Source organism: Mustela lutreola, chromosome 3, assembly GCF_030435805.1.
Source record: "Mustela lutreola isolate mMusLut2 chromosome 3, mMusLut2.pri, whole genome shotgun sequence".
Classification (NCBI taxonomy): Eukaryota; Metazoa; Chordata; class Mammalia; order Carnivora; family Mustelidae; genus Mustela; species Mustela lutreola.
The window spans coordinates 70,641,429-70,662,472 of NC_081292.1; the positions used below are offsets into that span (position 1 = coordinate 70,641,429).

The 21,044-nt window shown below is 37.1% G+C and overlaps 1 protein-coding gene across 4 annotated transcripts in view; it reads right to left on the minus strand.

The window, feature by feature from the left end:
* Positions 1–18,257, minus strand: part of YTHDF3 (YTH N6-methyladenosine RNA binding protein F3) — a 39,227-nt gene extending 20,970 nt beyond the window's left edge. The window contains exons 1-5 of one of the 4 annotated variants that reach the window (XM_059166352.1): positions 18,015–18,132; positions 17,499–17,523; positions 14,036–14,181; positions 11,626–11,711; positions 1,074–2,672 (exon numbers count right to left, since the gene is read on the minus strand). In XM_059166352.1, the coding sequence (XP_059022335.1) occupies positions 1,074–2,672; positions 11,626–11,711; positions 14,036–14,093 (1,743 nt within the window). In that variant the 5' untranslated portion in view covers positions 14,094–14,181; positions 17,499–17,523; positions 18,015–18,132. Of the gene's footprint in view, positions 1–1,073; positions 2,673–11,625; positions 11,712–14,035; positions 14,182–17,498; positions 17,524–18,014 lie in introns of all 4 variants that reach the window. The other 3 variants (XM_059166355.1, XM_059166353.1, XM_059166354.1) reach the window with 3 other exon arrangements.
* Between the last annotated feature and the right edge of the window lie 2,787 nt (positions 18,258–21,044).

Consider the following 21,044-nt stretch of genomic DNA (forward strand, 5'->3'; position numbering starts at 1 on the left):
CTAAGGTTTACAAACAGCTGCTTTAGAATCATTATTTCAATTATTATTCACCAGTGATGAATGTTCACCAAAATAATTTCCTTGTCTCCATAGACGAAGAAGCCATAAGACATGTAAGTTCATACACAGAAACAAAATTACTGACATTTTATAGAGTTATGTTTCTGCTTTACCTTAATTTCTACATAAGAGCTCTCGATAGTAACCAACATAATTTATTTAAAAAGCTTCTAACTTTATCCCTGCTGCATTTAAAAAGAAATTTAAATGTACCCTCTATGGAAAAAAGTCTGCTAGTTGTCTACTCCATCCTTCCTTTCTTTTCCTCTTAAAACCAGGACCCCAGTTTTTTTTCATGGTTTGGCACAAAAAAAATTCCCCAGCCATGTCTTGCTCTGAGCGCCCCATGATCAAATTCTGGCCTATAAGAATCAAGCAGAAACCGTGTGTAACTTCAGGAAAGTCTCCCTTAAGAGTGCCACAAAAGGTCAATAACAGACTAAGAAATCAAACTCTGCTGTCAAAATCTAAAAGCCCATGCCTTCCCAACTCTTAGTTGTCTTCCTCACGTCAAATCCTTACTATACTTTGGACAACTGCTTTAAGTGTACAAATTACAAAACGGTTCAGAAAAGAATTTCAGGGAAGTCTGTTTTACTTCTCATAAACAGGAAATAAATAATACTGAAACATTTATAATAAAAGCTGTTTCAAATACCTAACACATTTTTGCATAAAATTAATTTTAGTATTAGTATTAGAGCCCCTCACCAGTTCCTGAATCTGCTTGGTTATAAATGCAGAACTTATGGAACTTTGATGAACACAACTCAATGACTTTTATCACCTGAGTATGAAGAACAGGCAAATTCAGAATAAGGACGACCCTTGGGAAGAGAAAATGCCCATGTGCCACGAGAGGCCCTGAAGGGAGTTTGCAGGGTTCTGTTTTTTAAGTAGTTGGTCTCCTTTGGAGTAAAGCTCCTAAACTCAGAATGTAACATTAAAGAAGACCCATCCATACACACCACCCCAATAAAAAGACCCTACACAAAAAATTACTATACTCTTACCCTACGCATGGCTTCCTCCTCTTCTTGACGCTTTTCATAATGTGCAAAGTCATCAAAGATTGAGGTGGTATGCTTGAAAGTAGCAATTATTTTAAGCACTTGCTTAGCTTTTTCTAGGGGTACCTCTTGAGTGTCCCTTGAATTGGTAACTGGTTTGTTGTCATTATTTTCTAAGCGAATATGCCGTAACTGGTTATTGGGAACATCTTTGACAAAGATCCACTTAACTTCAAATTTGCCCTTCCACTTATCCTGAGACCAGACACCAGCATATGCATTATAGTCCACAACAGACTTCATTTCAGCCACTCCACAAAAATGTCCACTGCCATTCACACTGAAGAGTAAATAGAGTGGGCCTTTCCCATTCAGGGAACGGTAAGCTGCATCCAAACGCTTATTACCATGCTCAGTACTACACCAGATAGAGTACTTAATTGAACGGTGTATGTCATCCTCAGAATAGCTTTTAATTATAAACACACGTCCATTCTTCAGGTTCCAGTCAAAGTCTTTGGGATTATAATTGTTTATGGCCTTTAGCTTCTCCAGCACTGGATGCACTTCTACACTAGAAGGTGAAGCACTGACAGGAACAACACCTAAACCAAAGTTTTCACCGCCCACTCCATTGTTCTGGTTGAATCCAGCTCCCCTATTCCGAGGAGCTACCCAGCGATTCTGCAGCTGCTGCTGTTGGGGCTGCACTTGGTGAGGCTGGGCCTGTGGCTGAGGTCCTTGTTGCTGCTGTGGTTGTGGTGGCTGAGGCTGCTGTTGAGGCAGTTGGCTTTGCACCAATGGTGGTGGTTGAATTAATGGCTGAGGCTGCTGGATTATAGTTTGAGGAGGCAGAACTGGTTGGGTTGGCGGAGCCTTTACCACTGACCCCTTTTCATCCCAAGTTCCAATATTCATGTTGTGTTTTATAGGAGGTGGTGGTACAGCAGAACCCCCAATTCCCACATTGCCCTTGGGTTTAAGTTTCGGTTGAGGTTTGGCAGGCTTTCTGGCAATGGCCGCCCAGGAGGTCGGTTTAGGCGCTGCACTGCTAACTGGGGGCACACTATTGGTTGCAATGCTAGTCATACCACTGCTGCTCAAGGCTGTACCTACAGTTTTTGTCACTGCAGCTGTCAGGTCACCACCAATTTTCAGTCCGGTCATGCCTTGCTCAATACTGCTAATGCCAGGCACCTTACTCAAAGTATCACTGCCAAATCCAGCCTGTCCATCTGTAATAGCTCTCCCAAGAGAACTAGGTGGATAGCCATAACTGCTACTATAAGCAGAACTTTGTGTTGATTGTCCCTGAGATCCACTTGTCCCCCATGTAGAGAAATCAGCATTACCAGGAAAAAAGTTAAATCCATGTTGACCAAGAAATGGAGGGGTATTTCCTAATGCCCCAGGTTGACTAAACACACCATCTGGTATATAATGATGTTCTCCATTACTCATTTGTCCATAGGTTGTCAGATACGGCATAGGTTGGTCTCCAGCCGTGGACCATGCTGCTTCCCCAAGAGAATATGGAAATCCAATGGATGGAGCATAGTAACTAGGCATATATGGATCTGACATTGGTGGATAGCTGTTACTCTGGAAGACAAAAGATCATAATCAGGAGCGAAATATCCTATGAAGAGCAAGGGAAAAGAAGACTCTGAAAAATTAAAATCAAGTAGTTTTAAATAAGTGAAAAAGACGCACCTATTCCAGATAAAATTAAAAGTTCAAATCCAATTTTATCAAGGCAAAAATTTGCTGGTATTTTAATTTAAAAATATTTGTTATAAAATTGCAGGGGTTTTTTGGGAGGGGAGGAAATGGGTAGGATGGGATAATTTTTAAGAGTCAGATCTTCTGGCACATTTTAAAAATACCATCATTTCTACAAAAATCTGAATTATAAACTCGCAGACACAAATTGATCATTTACAGCCAAATTTATTTTAAGCAGCTGATGTATCCAAAAATTTATATGCAAAGATTAAACAAATCTGGAAGCTATGCCAAATAACAGAGGAGCTATAGTATACCTATCTATATAGTGGAATCCAATTCAGCAATTAAATTTTGTACTTTTTTCTTCTCACACTGAGAAGAAAGTAACGATTCAAGATTATACCTATGGCATCATCTAAATTTGCTTGTTTTGTTTTGTCTTGCTCATTTTAAAAAACAACCAAAATCCTTACTATGGTTTTTTAATGATGGGCTAACAGGTGCCTCTTTTCTTTGTACTTAAATTTCCAAATTTTACCCAATAAAATCACCTTCCTATTCAGAGTTTTAATTTGGAAACTGTTAGTTCCTGTATTTCCCCAAAATTACTGCAATTAAATTGTTTGTCCTGAATACAAACTAATCATTCATTTAGTAATTTGCCAAAAATGAAGGCACCAAATTCTACTTAAAGAAAAAAAAAAACCTCCAACTTTGTTAATAGCCAATGTAAAAAACAAGATATTTTAAGGGTATTCTGAAATGAACTTCTTGGACCAAAAACATGTCTGAGTATAGATTTTCACTCTGGTTTAGTTGTGATTTTTAAAACATTGCACAGACCTTTAGAATGTATAGAATTAAGCAAAATTTAAAAATTAAGAAAATATCCAGTCAGGACAACTGGTACTCCCCCTATAAGGGTGGACCATTCTGAAGGCTGATTATTTATTTAATTTATATAGGCATTCTTATTCTAAGTTCCCTGGAGAAAAGTATTTAACTTTTTCTTTTTCCTGTTACTCTTAGAACTATGATGCCACTACTTTCCCACCCAAGAAAGTGTATCAATATAAATATGTAACAGTAACATCACAGATACTACCTGGAACTCGTCTGAAATTCCTTTTAAAGGCCTATCCTTGAACATTGAGATATTATCACTACTGTTACTTCGACACACCTCACAACTGTTGAAGCTGTCCACTGTCTATGAGAAAGTTAATATTTTGTCCTTTGAAATAATTCTGATATAATTGATATAAAAATAACTTATGAGAATCAAATAAAGGTTACATTTATATTAATAATTCTGACATAGATTTCCTGGGTATTTCCAGCAACACCTGGACTTAAAAATAGAAACAACCATTACTTAGTATTATTTAAAGAAAAGAATGACTTTTTAAATCTACTCAATACATTTTACGATATTCAAAATGGGAAATAAATGTGTTACTGTTTACTAATTTGACCGAATATATTCTTTAACTGTATTACATAATTACTAACTACATTTAAAAATATATTCAAAGAATGCTCACAATATTAGTATGAAGGAAATCGATGAACATTTTTGGAACCACAATAGTACTAGCATCATCACACAGACCAACACTGAAATACTAACTGCCATATTTAATACAAGAGAAGCCTGAGGAAAGCTCACAATCACCAGCAATGGTTTTCAAAGAAAAAAATCTTGAAGAAATTAGTAATGACTAAACTTTACTACCCATGAAGTTCTCACACACACACACACACACACACACACTCACTCACTCACCCTCTCTCACACACGTGTATAATCTGATCACTAAATTATCTGCTGAAAATAAAAGTACTCATAGGGCTTCAGACTGACAAGAAGGTCTCTGTGATATAAAACTCTTAAGACTTAATAAAAATGAATAGGTCAGCCAGTATAACATATATAATAGATCGACATATTTTTTTAAAGATTTTATTCATTTGAGAGAGCGCACGCCAGACAGCACACAGCAGAAGGGGCAGAGGGAGAGCTCGGAGAAGCAGACTCCCCACGGAGCAGAGAAGCTGATGCAGAACTTGATCCCAGGACCCTGACTGAGATCACGACCCAAGCTGAAGGCAGATGCTTAACCAACTGAGCCACCCAGGTGCTCATTATTAACATATTTTTTAAATTATCTTTTTCTTGAAGTTGCTAAAAAGATCCTCATATTACTTTATTATTTGTATCAAACAAATACTTACTGAATGCCTACATTGTGAAAAATACCGATTCATTCATTCTAAAAGAACACCTACAGTTAGAGACACAAAACATAGGGAAGTGAACAGGGGAAGAGCAAGAGAGCTGTGCTGAATAGGGAGGTAATCGGTTTCAAACTTTCAACTTAGAATGCTGGCACTGAAATCTGGACTTCAGTACGTCCTTACCTGGATGTGAGAGTGGAAAATCAGACAGCTTTATTTTTATTTATTTATTTATTTATCTGAGAGAGAGACAGACAGAGCACAAGCAAGAGAGGCAGAAGGAAAATGAGGAGGAGAAGCAGACTCCCCACTAAGCTGGGAGTCTGACATGAGACCCAAATGAGCCACTCAGGCACCCAGAGGTAGAAAGTTTTTAAAGTTCATGCCTCATAATCAAGTTTTTGCAAAAATTACACTCCTAACTTACACCGAATATTGTTATTTCACCATCACAAATGTTGAATTTTGCAGTTACCTTCCAAGTTCCTAATTTATCTACCTCCATAATAATTCATACACTAGCAAACTAAAAGTCAAAGAGTAAATATTTCAATCTTTGCAAGACAAATAATATCTAGTTGCTGTCACTCAGTCTTTTTTTTTTCTTTTTTCTTTTTTAAACAACCCTTTAAAAAACTTCGAGCTTAGGGTTTTTTTTTTTTTTAAAAGAAAACAGGGCACAAACTGGACTACAGTTTATCCACTCTGTTTTAACTGATTATCTAATCTGTACTAATTCCTAAAAGAAGAAAGCCCATATTCTCTGGGGAATGGGAAAACAAATTCTGCCAACTCTGTGACCTATAGGGCTGGACCAGGCCCAAACTCTTGGGTATGATGACTTTTATTAGATATCTTATCAAGTATTTTTTTAAATCATAATTTTTACTACTTCATGTGTAAATTATTGATTCTTACCAAAATAATTTAAGTTTAAGTTACTTAAAATGTGTTCCATTAGTCACAACTACTATCAAACAGATAGCTCTGGCTATAATAAGCAGATGTACACTGCTCTCCCTGTCTTACTACAGAGCTGTCCAGTGTTACTGCGACCACCGTTATTTCTGGAGTATCCTGGGTAAGTGGCTAGCTTTCTGCAGTTTATCAAACAACACTAACCATTTACTTTTCCAGTTTTTTCAGTAGTTTCAGCTGAATGAGATGTTTTTTTTCTTAGCTCCATCAAAGTACTTAACCAGTTTCTAAAGGCAAGGCTTCATTTTGGGTTCCAGTAAGAACAAAGCTACAGGAAATTTCCAGTTTCAAAGTAAAATATGGTCAACACATTATGAGTTAGTAGAGCTTCAACTGTAACTGGAAATATTTAAAAATATGTTCTGTTAATTTCTGCTAGCTATGTGGAATATCAATCGGAGGAATCTACCTTGGTAGTGAAGAGGAACAAAAGTTCCACTTACTGATGATGGAAAATAACAACTGAAAACTTACTTTCACTTTTACTTCAAACCCAGTGATAATGAGACATAATCAATGTAACAGTTTATGTTCAAATAACTGCTTTAATAGTCTACTCTTAACTTGGAAACTGGTCAACTATAGTGAAATTTTACTATATTCTTAAAGATATGCAAACTTTAAACCAAATGATGTGAAATGTTTGATGTTTCCCTCACAGTCAAAGAACTATTTGGAAGGGAAAAAATAACATCAATTTATATAAGTCTATGAATTGATTTCAAAAATCACTGAATATAATGAAACATACTCGTAACAACAGATCCACAAACCCTTTACCTACAGTGCAAACTTAGAAACACAATCTGGGTAGGGCATTTAACACAAGGTTGAAGTGAAGCCATGAGGTACCTAAACTTCAATTCCATCCCAGGTACTTATCAGCTATATGAAAGCAGCCAAGTAAAAGAAAATAAAGATACACTGCCATTAAATATTCAATCAACAATCGTTATATTTAATACAACTTAACTTGCCCCTTTAAAATGTAAATTAATAACCAAACACATGATATAATTTCAGACTTACTCCAGATCTTAAAGAGTATAAACTCTCAGTGTGATGTAGTAGTCCAGGATATGGACTCAGTTCTTTAATCTTTTACTTTCTATGTCAGTGATCTAATCAGATCATGTAATTTCTCTAACCCTGAATCTGTTGGTTAAAATAGGGATAATACCTGCTGGTCTTACCAACTGTAAAGACTTTTAAAAATCTACTGTGCTAACTACAAAGTGCTACATGGAAGTGTAGGAGTAAGGCCTTTTACCTTTAGGGTTTTTTTGTTTTGTTTTGTTTTGTTTTTATTTGTCAGAGAGATAGAGAGAGAGAGAGCGAGTGAGGGTGTACGTGCACAAGCAGGGAGGGTGGCAGACTGAGGGAGAAGCAGACTCCCCGCTGAGCAGGAATCCCTATGTGGAACTCAATCCCAGAACCTTAGGATCGTGACCTGTGCGTTAGGCAGATGTTTAATTGACTGAAACACCCAGGCATCCTTTTTTTTTTTTTAATTTGAAAACTGAAATACAAAACAAACAAACAAAAAAAGATCTTCCTCAAAATTTTAATATCACATAATTATTTCTTAGCCTTATGATATAGATTGTTGCTCTAATATCTCAAAACTTGAACAAGAAGTTCAGGATTACTGCTCTGACTTGAGACATTCTAATACAACTCAACCATAGTTAGTCTTTCACAAAGAAAGTTAAGATCCATTTTTACTTTCTTTCCAAGAAAGGAGACACTATAAATATCCCAGAAGTTCAATTATAAAGGAAAAGGCATAATTCACCAATAAAAGCACTTTTGTACAGAGAAAAACAAAAACTGTTCTCCATTAAGGACATGAAAACTTCAAACTCCAGAACTCACTTCTGAATTAAAGTGAGGTTTAGAATATTTTTAATGCTTATGTGTATTTTCTTCTAAAACTTAAAAAAAAAATTATTGTACTTTTCACAAAGTATACTCAACACATATCTAATCACAAGGATGTCACCAAAAAATGTATTATACATGGTACCCAGTTAACCTAAATATTTCATCAACTGTAATTCTTTGTTCCCTAATTCTAGCAGATATCCCAATTCATTATTCAATGCTTAATAAATGCCTACTATGTGCCAGATACAGTGCCAGTCACTGGAGACAAAAAGATGAAGAACATGGACTCTGACCTGGAACACTTCCCAGGTCTAGTGGGGAAGACACATATCCCCTACAATTTGATAGGTACTGTAATGGAAGTACAAACAAAGCAAAACAAGCATTCTAGAACAAAAAGCAGGTAAGCAGATAACGGGAGGAATCTAAAGAGTCTTCATCAAGGGATAGATACAGGAGTCTGTGTGTATACAGATCATAAATACAAATACAAAAAGTGAGATCATGAAAGAAAAATATTTGGAAAATATTTATATTCCTAGAAAATAGTGAGTCCTATTCCCTTACAAACTGGAGAAAGCTGACCAAAGACAAGGCAGGGAGGGAAATGGAGCAATTTTAAGGACCCTCATATAACAAATGCATCCACTCTTGTGAAGTTGTGGTAACTCTTTAACATGACGGTGGCACAGACTTGGATTTTAAGAAGATTGCTGAGTGACAGAACAGAATTACTACTTAGAAAATCACTCCAACAGGCCGAAAAAAATGAAACCCTTAACTAAGGGCAGTGATGGCCGGGACAATAAATAACAAAAATCAAAATATTATTCCTTTCTTTGTTCTCTATTCCACTTCTCTGACAAACATGACTAGGAATTATTTCCCCATATAGACGACAAACTCAAACTTAATTTTTCCAAGTTGTTGTTCAAATTTATATGCACAAATTACATGGTATCTTTAACAGTACTATTTAAACCTGAACTTTCCAATCAACTTAATTATCTGATTATTCTGAGGAACTTTAGAGAACTAAATTTAAGACCCGAAGGATAAACATTTACTTTTCAAGTGATTACAAAAGTTATCTGCTTTAAGAAACTGAGCACTAGAATACACTACCACAAAAGGCCAACAACCTGTTTTAAAGTATCCCTGGATTTGATCTGAATTAGATCTAAGAATACAAAACAATTTGAATCATTAGCTAAAAACTGAAACACTTTTCCAGACAAAAGATTCGTTTTTCTTATTCATAATATGAAAATCAGATGGAGTTTAATTTTAAAGACATATTATACATTTAGTTGAAAATTTTTTAATTAAACATTTCAGCTAGATCAGAACAAGGAACTATAAATGCTTGTGTAATTTTAATATGTAAGTAATTACTTGAGATATTTCACCAATAATTTTTAATTTTCACTGACCTGCTTTAAAGGGTCAATTTTTTAAAATTTTCTCCTTTACCTAGGTGTTATTATGGTAACTTAAATTCTCATACAAATCATCTCTAAGATTTCAAGTAATTTTCCATTTTTCTCTCCAATAAACCCAGTTTCCAACAAGCTATAGCATGAGGACTCTTTCAAAGGTAAGTATGTGTCCTGGTTACAGATATTATTTTTAGTATTATAGAAAGCTAATTGCTAAAAATCTATTCCTTAGTACTGACAAGGAGAGGGAGGACAGAACAGCCTTAGTGGTATCAAATTTTAAAACTTCTCTTTAAATAGCACATGAATATACAAATACCAGAAAAAAACAATTAATAGAAAGTATTAAGATTTTCTTTTTAAACATCACATTAAAACAAATCTTTTACAGATTTTTTTTGTCCCAACATAAGGAAACTTTAGTGTGATAATTTAAAAACTGGGTTCACTAAATAAATCTCTTCCACAGTTAAAAAAATAATAGTTTTCTGACACTTTCAAAGTTTTATTTACAAGTGCAATCTTATGCAGAATTCCAATATATAAAACAGATAAAGCAGAGGACAGCTCTGATTCCTGCAGAAGAGGGATCAAGAGTACCCTCCCCTAGTTTTCCCTAGGCAGGCCTGAACCACCTCTGTAGAATGCCAAACAACAACAACAAAAAAATCTTCTAAGCCCCTCTGACAAATGTATTATATAATATTTGTTACCAAGTAAAACAAAAGGATTCTTACTGGTTACAATTCTCAAACATTTATATTCCATGAAAATTCCCTGAAGACAGGGGTTGAACAAATAAGTCAAGAGGATCTTCACAACTATATCCTTGTCTTAGAAAATCATCTTACATTATAACACATAACGTATGAAATCAAGTAGCAAAAAAATTCTATTACTTAATATTTAAAACAATTTCCCAAACTTATCTGATCATGAAGACCTTTTTGAGACAGTATCTACTACACACTTCATAATATCAGAATTTCTAAACAAAAAGAAACACTGCCATAAGAGATGTTAACTGAGATTACTGTGTGGGCCCAAGTAATAGAATACTGAACATTTCTTTTAAAACTGGCACTGCAATTCAAAACAATGATCTTCCTATTTTCTAGTTATACGTTATTTCACAACCTTTAAGTGGAAAGATCATAAAGTTAGATTATGTAAGTATGAAATGAATTTTTTCATTCTTTTATGAGCAGCCAAACATTCATAGATTTTATCACCCATTTTTATTCTTTCTCATTTATTTATTCCCTCCCAACACAAGCTAGGAATGTAGATCAACAGATAGAAGGGGGTGGTTAAGGAGAAATGACCAAGGGGTAGATCAGTTTGAACATAATCAGGCTCTCTACACTCCTAAAAACAATCCTACATACCACAAATTGGGAACTACTTTTCAAACTTTCCCTACAACTCTAAAGGCCTGCAATGATATCTGGTTTCTTGTTCTTTCAGTTTAAAAAATATCTAGAAGGTAAGATTTCATGGTACATTTTTCATATACCTTTTTTTTTAAGCAAAAAAAAAAGCAGTTTTATTTATTATAGAATATTCTTTTCCAAGAAACTGGTTAATGATGAAAGTTTATTTTTTAAATTTATATTAACAAACGAATGCAGAAATGGCATATAGAGACCAAAGAGATCAAAGAATTCTCTTTCGTTTTTCAATTCTTAAATCTAAATTATACCTGTACACAAACTCACACAATTATCTGTTAAAAATCCAAACACAAAAGAACCTCAAAAGTACCAGTTTGATTTGGTGAAATTTTCCAAGCCTACAATACAGAAGGCAAATGTGTTTATAAATCTTCTATTCCCTATGTTGTATTAACTTTAATTATCAATGAAATTCAAATTGGAATACTTATAAAAGAGAAAACACTACATTTAACCAAAATTCAAGTTATAACTAGTTCTTTCCCATAAATGCATAGCTAATTAAACCTGATAATTTGCTTTAGCTATGAAGATATGGCAGCAACATTAAACTAAAAGGTTAAATTCTTTCAAAGTTCAAAAAAAGAAGTCCAACCATACCATACACAAATAATGTCCATCTTCAAATCTTTAATTTCACAATCTAATTTCAGCCACCTAGAATTTCTAAAGAATTCTCCTGTACCACAAACCTGCAACTGTTATTCATTATGCAGGCACACTAGATTAATACATGTTATGGTTAGCCTCATTCAATTAAAGTATCTATCTGAAAAATCCATTAATACTAAGGTAAATTTAATTCCCTAAATATGGGACTGTCAGACTTACCTGATTTGTCTGGCTACTTAAGTATGGCTCAAAATCATCATCATTTACAGCATCTTTTTGATGAATCGAACCGTTTTGTACTGAAACTAAAAAATATGTTTATATTAGATGTGTGGTAATTATCTTTATGAAACTGACAGAATAACCTAACATTTTCAGTATATTTTGACCAACTCAGAAAAAGTTATCCTGAGTTGTTCCTTTTGTTTAAAAAAAAAAAAAAAAATCCTCTTAAAAATTTTAGCTCAATTTAGGTACAAATATTTATGTGCAAACAAAAACTTACAAATCTTGTATATACCCAAGATTACATAAATATAAACTATATACACACTTCCCATTACCAAAAACATAACGTAAATAATCTCAATTTCAACATTGTAGCAAGCAGTTAAATTCTTGGAAGGGTTCCCTGATACTATATTTGAATCTAAAATAACCACCTGAAATAGTGTTGTGGATAACTGATTGCTGAACAATGTTCTCTACCTCTGTTAAATCTCTATATAATTTAGTACAAGAAAGGTAAATAAAGGATGAAATAACTTTCCTTGGTAACTTAAGTTAGAGTAAATGTCTTAAATGTTTTCAAATTTAAGAAAGTGGCTAAAATTTATCGAAGCAGTTATCACAATGAATAAATCATAAATAATCTAAATAAAAAGGCCTTTAGTTCTAAACCAAAAAATTATGAAAGCTTTCTTTAAAGTACAAAGACACTAAAGATAACCATGATTATTCTTCCAACACATAAGAAAACCAGAGAATAATTTATAATGCTGTGTTTGTTCAGAGATCATTTCCAAAAATGCTTTATAAAGTTGTTACTCTCTGAATGGTATTTGAGTGCTTTTGAGTACAGGCTAGAAATAAAGTCTTGTGTTTGAATCCCAAGTCTAACACTGAGAAGCGTATCTCTAGTTAGTGACTTAGCCTCTCTACTCTACTTCTCTGTTCAAGGAGATTATTAACAGTACCCACCTCAGTTCATCTGTCGATTCAAAGACAGTATTCAATAATCTTGACTATTTTATTACATAAAATATTACAAGATCCAAAAAGGACTAAAAATTACTTTAGGACCACATAAACCAAAGTTTTCCAAGGCTAGAACCTGATATGCTGACACTGTCTAAATACACGATTCTACTTTTGAAACACATGTGAGATGAAAAAAGCTAAAAGTTCCTTATGGATATTGACTAATCCCTTAAAAACAACAACAACAAAACCTTTCAGAATCTGAAAATTCACTGCTTAAAAATACAGTGTTACAAAGTTATTAAAAATTAAGGCTGGGGGCAATGGATTTAAGTTGTGTGTTCCTCTACAGTATCATTACATTTTTATTTTCCCTAATCTTCCAAGAGTTTTGATCACCAAAAATGTAGTATTACAAGCTGACAGTGGCATGGGAGCAGAGACAGATAAAAATCCCTTCATTCTTTGCCACCCACTGAGTAGCAATGATCAGTCAAAGAAATACCACTCTGTGAAGCCTTCAAAGTAGACCTCTCATGATACTACATTGCCCTCAAATCACAAGAGCAACATGAAGGTCACCTTGATCTTGGCTCCTCTGAGGTGGTTTAACTGTATTTGGTAAGGACTGCAAGAACCAGGGTTAAGCTAAATGTGCTCCCTAGAATTTAAATACGTTAACAGCCACTAGAAACAAAAATAAAGAAGGGGGGTACTTTAGGTTATTTCTGGTGGACTAATCATTTCAGTCCAAGAGATTCTAACCCCTTTATCAAAGGCGGTTATGCATGGTCTATTACCATGCGGGGCGGGGGGGGGGGGATTCCTCACTACACCATTGGACTATGACACTAATACATGTTGTTATCTGAAATAGTTACTCATTTCAAAATTACAACTATTTCTTGCATTCATTAATTCTCAGAAATTTAGCCCATGCTGCTAATAAATATATTAAACAAGTACTCACTTAAAATCTACCTAACTCTATATTATGGTGCTATTCTTACTCATTTCCTCTGTTCTATTCTTTCTAAGATGCTGAGACTAAGAACAAAATATTCTCATGCACTAAGTAAATATACAGTCTACAGTCTGTGCATAAATGAGGCATAAATATGTCTAAAAGTTATAAAAGATTATTCAAGGAGTATGTCAATCTAAGGAAAAAATATTTAATTAAAAGTATTTCATGAATACTGACAAGCAATTTGCATTAAATTAGAATCTGAATAAGAAGCTAGCCCTTGAGTTTCAGAAGCATACCTTTCCTTAAGAAATTCAACTGTCTTTAAAGACTGCAGTTTTTGAACATTACTTAATGACAATCTAATGTCTTGGAGACTGAAAGCCATTAAATAGCAAAGATATCCAAGCCAGTTCCATAGTCTGTACAAGTTCTTCAGGGAAAAAAGAACAGATGACTTACATGATTCTTCGCCTGTTTCCTCTGCTCTATGAAGCAGAGTCAAATCAAGATAGAACATGGGCCTTAGGAGCCAGGTGATTCTTTGCTCTGGTCCTGACTACATCAAGTTAGGAAAGTCAACAGATCTGTGCATCATGTTTTCCCACCTACAAAAACAGCGACAATACCATATACCCTCTATCTCCTTATAGGAATGTTTTGAGGATTAATAATAAAATGAAGCCTAAAATGACAATAAAGTGCTTTGCAATTATTTCCTGAGGGACTGTGGGGAGAGGATACAAAAGAATACTGCCCAAACACTACATTTTCCACCACTTTTCTGAAACACTAAATACAGCCAAATTCAACCTAGTTCTTTTAAACTGCAGTTTTACCAAATAATTCTGTCTCTCTGTTGGGAAGGGATAGGGGAAGAGAGGAGGGAAAAGATAAACTCCTTTCCATGTATTTGTCTATTTATACACTTAAGGCACCAGGAGGAAGCTGGCAGTAAGGCTGCTAGGAGTACAGGATCTGACACTTTTATCTATGGTGCCTGCAGGGAAAGGAGAGGTACCCTTATATTCTGGCAACAAAAATTCTGGTTATTAATAAATATAAGTGATATAAAATCAGTTTCAAATTATGAACCAATATAAATAAATAAATAAATTACAGACTAATAGTGAGTTATCCTTAAATTTCTACTATCCTTCAGTACTACCCTAGCCAAGGATAACAGAGTTCTAATTAAGGAAAATGTATTAACTAAAAAGAACTCAAACTTACAAAAAGTAGGCCTAGAATTATTACTTATACTATGATAGCATTTTTGCCTTACAAAGAGATATAGAATTCCTTTCAAATTTTAGCTCTGTTAGTGAACTTAAATCCTTAAGGATATACAGAAAAAATCTTAGAAAAATCAAAGAAACTAAGACAGGTGTCGGGCTCACAGTGTCAAATGAAGATAATTCAGAGAAGAAAAACAGCATTTCTAAAATTAAGTCATCTGAAAAGGATTACAGTTTCAGAACTCTGACAACTCCTCAGCAACATGTATTTTTCATGTTTGAGAAGTTGAATTCAAGTTTAATACTCATATTCTTAGAATACTCATGCTGTAGTTCAAAAAATATAACTTTGCTTTCTGCTTCACAAAAGTAAACAGAGTAACTGTAAAACAATTTTACTAGCTTGAAAACCAAGTCAGCTAAGGCACAGTAGTTTTTCTCAAACACACACATAGCTACTTGTATCAGTTCACTGGAGGTGCTGCCTTCGCCTTGTAATTCTCCCTGCAGGGGCATAAAAATACAAGTGATGTATATGTGTATTTGTGCACTTGCAGCATCTACCATTTTAAAGCATCTTAAATGATTACCAATACTCAGGCCGGTAGAGTTTTTCCCTTCTGCCATGTCTTAGGCAACAGTCTCCCTGCATCTTAAAAATACATGAGGTGAGGAAGGTGAAAATAAATCCACCAAATAAAACGGCAACTAGAGCAATGGACTACTGTAATTGTAATTCCTCATAATATACAATACGATTTACAGCTAGAATTATCACTTTTATTTTGGAGATAGAGAGGAAATTCTGACCAAAAGGTGCAATGTGTTCAAGCTCACTGGGCAAGTCAGTAGCCACAGAAGTATTAGAACACAGGTCTCCTAGGAATCCCAGGCCAACATTCTACCCCTGGATAAACTATGAATGGAACAATAAGGGTGAAAGAAAGAAAATTTTTTGGAAAAGAGAGCTATCCAAATAAATACTTTGTGTGTGTATAGATACACCTAAAAGAGATTATACTGATGGATCAAAATTATTTTAACAACCAAAAAATACTTACTTGTAAATGTCAATATGCAATTATTATCATAGATAATTTATACCAGAGATATCAGTAGGACATACCTAAGTGAAATGACTATATTGCAATCAAACTTACAGTAATTGAGTAATGGCTTACAATGCTCTAGATGCTTTACTTTATTTTGTCAAACAAGTAAGTACTTCATTGAACTTGCATACTTACCTTAAAGCAGGTAACACAAAACACTTAGTATTTCAAATAGCCTTGCAAAGTGCCACCTCCCCACAGATCTAGGATAAAATAATTTATGCTAGGCAATAATGACCACAGATTTCATATATCTCCAGGTCTATACACTTCCTCATGAGCAGACTAGCAAAAAAAAAAAATTAATGGATCATTCTTTTCAAATTTACAAATAAATATTGTAAAACATTTAAAACAAACAATATCAAATTCTGAGGCATATGCTTACAACAGAAAATAATTCTAAAATTAAACTTTTAACTCTGTATACTCCTCCAAAATACATCTTTAATCAAAATAAAGCAGTAAATTTATGCTACATTGATACAGTGCCATTTATCTGGAATGTGCAAATTCTCAAACTGTACTACAACTCAAAGAAAATTAACTGAGTTGAGTTGTCAGAACCTACTCTTTTCAAATTTGCAAAGGCAAATAAAAACCCTAAGAATATAAAGAGCACCAATAAAAACCTTGGACTTACATCTAAAAAGCTATTGCACATCTTATTTTCTAGGTTATACTTTACTAACTGAAATAAAAAAAACAGGAAGCATAATTCAATTTGGTCTAATTTCAAGCCCTATTACAAAATGTTATAAATATATAATTCACTGTAATGTTAACTGGCACTATCCCAAGAAAGCAGTTATTGTTCTATACTTACTAATGTCACATGATTAATGTCATGTTTCAGTCAGTTGACTGTATTGTTCCATACTAATAGACACAAAATACACTTATTTTTTAAAAATGCTTCACTTTCAATGGTTTATGTTTTTTTGTTTGTTTTTTTTTTTTTAAACTGAAGAGTAAATCATACAGCCAGAGCAGAAACCTCACAGATTTTTTTCTCTTCCAGCCCTTTCTAAAATACCAGATTGAGTCACACCTTGCAATCAGGGCTACACAGCAAGATGACATGCCTGTTCAGTTTTGATCTCTCTCATATTACTGCCTCATTATAACTGTCTTCACTAGAACCAGTGGTTAACAGTACAGTTTTTCACTAGTGTGACATGAAATACAACTTGAGTTGCATTTTCTAACATAATATCCACTTAATATGTACGCAATTGGAGAAATTTTTGTGGTAGTAGTTACATAATACAGATAAATTGCAAAATTAAAGAAATGTCCCCACATTCGTAATACCTCCTTAACTGAAATACAACTAAGAAAACTGTTTTTTGGACCACTGTGGTTTCTATAAAAGTGGCTTCAAAGCAAGAACTACCGAAGTTTTGGATAGCATTTGACTGCTTTGGCCGTGATGAATATTTCTCTAAACATACATTTCAAAACAAACAACAACAACAAAAAACCTGGAGCAAAATCAAACAAAAAGACCCTGGCAAAGTTTAAAAGTGACATCAGACGAACATTAGGAAATAAGATAAAAATATTCAAACTCACCTTTATTTCCTTGCCCTTTAGGTCTCTGCGCAGCAAGACGAAAGGTGTGGTAATGAAAAGGGGAAAAAAAGAGGGGGGGGAGAAAGTGTGTTAATCAAAGACATTATCAAAGACAAGTTATTTTCAACAATCCGCGTAGGAGTAAAACCCACCACATCCTCCATAGCCTCCAATTTCCCAACCACCCCCAGTCTTCAAACCTCCTACCCGCCACTCGAAAACCGTCTCCCAGAGCTCGCCTGGTCTCAGCCCCACGTCTGCCGCCCTCAGATGTGCCCTAAGGCCCCTAGGAGCGGTCCTTCCCCCACCCACCGCAGCTCCGCGGCCTCCCGTCTCGGCCGCAGGCTCCGGGGCAGGGCGCACGCCCCGACCCGGGCGGCAGGACCGCAGCAACTTGCGCCCAAGGCACCGTTATGGGGCCGGCAGCGGCGGCGACGGGGAGGAGCCGAAGCCCCACGCGAGGGTGGAGCTCCAGGGCTCGGGCCTTCACCGAGCCTGAGGCCTCTGCTCCCTCACCTGATCCACGCTAGTGGCTGACATTCTTCACCGCAACCCGAGAGCTGCTGCCGCTGCCGCCGCCGCCGCCGCCGCCGCCGCCGCTTGGGCCTCTCCCCGTGCACTCACAGCAGTTGGCTGCCGCCCTCCGCCGAGTGACTGATCCAGGCGCCGCCGCTGCCGCCGCTCGCTCTGAAGCCAGAAAGAGGGCCTCGCGCTCGGGGGTCCGTGGAAAGGGCCCTTCTTTTCGGCGTGCAGGCGCCTCTTCCCCCTCTCGCTCTTCGCTCCTCGGGTCCACAATGGCGGACAGACTCCCTAGTCTCACTTCCGCTCCGAGCCTCCCTGACCTTCCGCTCTCCACTCTGACGTCCCTCCTCACCTCGCTCTTCCTCCCCCACCCGCGCGCCCGCCAGCTACCGACCTTGGCTCCGCCTGCGCATCGCCACGTCACCGGAGACGGGGACCGCGAGGCGGCCCCTGGACGCATGCGCCGGGGAGGGAGTGCGCCTGTGCGGCTGCGAGCGCCACCTTCCAGGGACGCTTCAGTGGCTTCCTTCTGTGCGGCTCGCGGGCTACAGGACGCGCGGCGCGCGGAGGCAGCGGGAAACCCGCCCGAGCGGGATGCCCTCGCGCTTTGGGCAGGAAGTAGGCCTGGGCGGGAGGCGGCGGCTGCCTGGGACTAGAGCGGGGCTGAAGACGCAGTGCCAGCGGTGCCCTCCTGCTGGCAGAGAGCACCTTGGTGGGTTGCAGCGTTGCAGCCCCAGCCCACCCGCCCCGGGTGAGCGAGCAACAGTGGCCCGGCCTCCGCCAGAGCCTCCTGAGGTCACCCAAAGCCACGTGGGCGGCTGGGTGAGTCAACCGCCCTCGGGACGGAGATGCTGGGCCTTCCGCACGAGCCAGCACGTGCAGCCAAAGTGGCTGGGTTAGAGCTCTGGGCATCAGAGCAGAGAGGAGGTTCGCCAGCAAGTGTTCGTTCTCACCAAACCCCAGACACGTGCCCGGAATAACTCATTAATCCATAACCTCTGGAGTCGAATTTACCACCCAATTCCTGCGCTTGTGTTCCCGTCTCCTAATGTTACAAAGTAATCTCGGGAAAGATACTGATGTTTGCAGGAAGTTTTTCAGTCATAAAAGTTAGTTTCAAAAGAAACTGGTTCAGTTACTTTTCAGCTACTTTTTTTGCAAACTGGCAAAACCAAAGCAGCTGATTTGCAACAGTTTGAGAGTTTTGTTGAAATAACATCTTTGCAATAAAGGCGGATTCCTTGCCTAACAGGTATGACGTGGACTCTAAAAAAGAAATAATTTGGATGACTAAATCCTTTCTTTATCAAAGCCATCGGATAAGTGATTGTTGAGAAAGTATAAAATTGTTGAATTATAGGGTTCATTTTGTGTTTCACGATGCAACAGCATTTTAGAAGCACTGAGAAATACAAATGAAACTTATCTTGAGAGTCCACTGCTCCATATAAATCACCAAGAGACATTTTTCAGATCTGGTCAACTTCCCATGCTCTCTCATTTTGCCAGGGCCTCAGCCAGATTTTCTGCTCAGGCTGATCATTGTTGCCACTTCCCAAGACTTCTCCCACGCTTCCAATTCTTGTTCTCAGTCTCTGGTCTACCCATCCTCCACTCCTTATAGTGTGAAAAAGTTTGCTGCTACATTCTATGACTGGGGAAAGAGGATACAAGAGGAAGCTTGCGAAATCTTGCAGGCCTTGTCCTTAATTATCTTTGTTAAAAACCATAGCTTTGGAATCCAATCTGAGTTTGAATTCTGGCTCGGCTAGAATTAGTTGCATAACCTTGGGAAAGTTACTGAATTTTTCTAAGCCTTAGTTTCCTGATAACTAAAGTAAAGTAAGGTCATATGTACAATTCCTGGCAGGGGGGAAAAAAACAACCAAGCATAGCTAGTTTCGGGTTTCTTTGCTAAATAATTACCAGAATGGTGCTAATATCTTGTGTTTATTGAGTGTTTTATTATGTTTGTTATGTTTATTGAGTGGACATTATGTGTCAGGCACTATAATAATTATTTTAAGTCCTCACACCATCCTTTTGTGTTAGTTCTGTTACAAAAAACTGGCACACAGTAAAGTCAAGAAACATGCCCAAATACAGCTAGTCACAGAGAGCGGAATTTAAACTCAGGCAGTCTGGCTCCAGAACTTGTACTCTAGCCACCATAAAATACCACCTAATGACATGTTTGATGAGCTTGTTCTCTTTCATTCCTGCCCCTCAGCAGTCTCCTTCCTTGGTCATTGCCCTTCTTAGCACTGAGGTCTGAACTTGCAGAATGGAGTGGTAACTATCATGAAATACAAGCCCATTTAATTTAGTATTAAATATGATTTTTTTAAGATTTTATTTATTTATTTGACAGAGATCACAAGTAGGCAGAAAGGCAGGCGAGGGGGAGGGGGCAGGCACCCTGCTGAGCAGAGAGCCAGATGTGGGACTCAATCCCAGGACCCTGAGATCATGACCTGAGCCAAAGGCAGAGGTTTAAGCTACTGAACCACCCAGGCGCCGCTTAAATACGATTTTTAAAGATTTTATTTATCTGACACAGAAAGAGAGAGCACACACAGCAGGGGGAGTGGAAGAGGGAGAAGCAGCCTCCCTGCTGAGCAAGGAGCCCAATGTGGGGCTCTATCCCAGAACCCTGAGATCATGACCTGAGCCAAAGGCAGTCGCTTAACCCACTGAGATACCCAGGCATCCCTAAGTAATATTTTTTTGAAGTACATCAATGGAGACTACCTAAAATCATTTCCAATGGCTCCAGGAGTACGCAGATGAAATTTTGAAAAATGCTTCTCTAGAGTTTTGATTCTAGACAAACTTTTTAACTTTTCTATGGGGCCACTGGTATATCAGGTTCTTGATAAACAAAACATGGCTGTAAGCTTGGAAAAGAGTGAGTAGGGTAGGTTTCAACCCCATTTACCCACCGCCCATGTTGATGCCTTATCTAGTAGACTTCTGCTCTGTTGCTTAAGCAACAGCCCTGTGTTTGCACGTGACTTTTTCTAT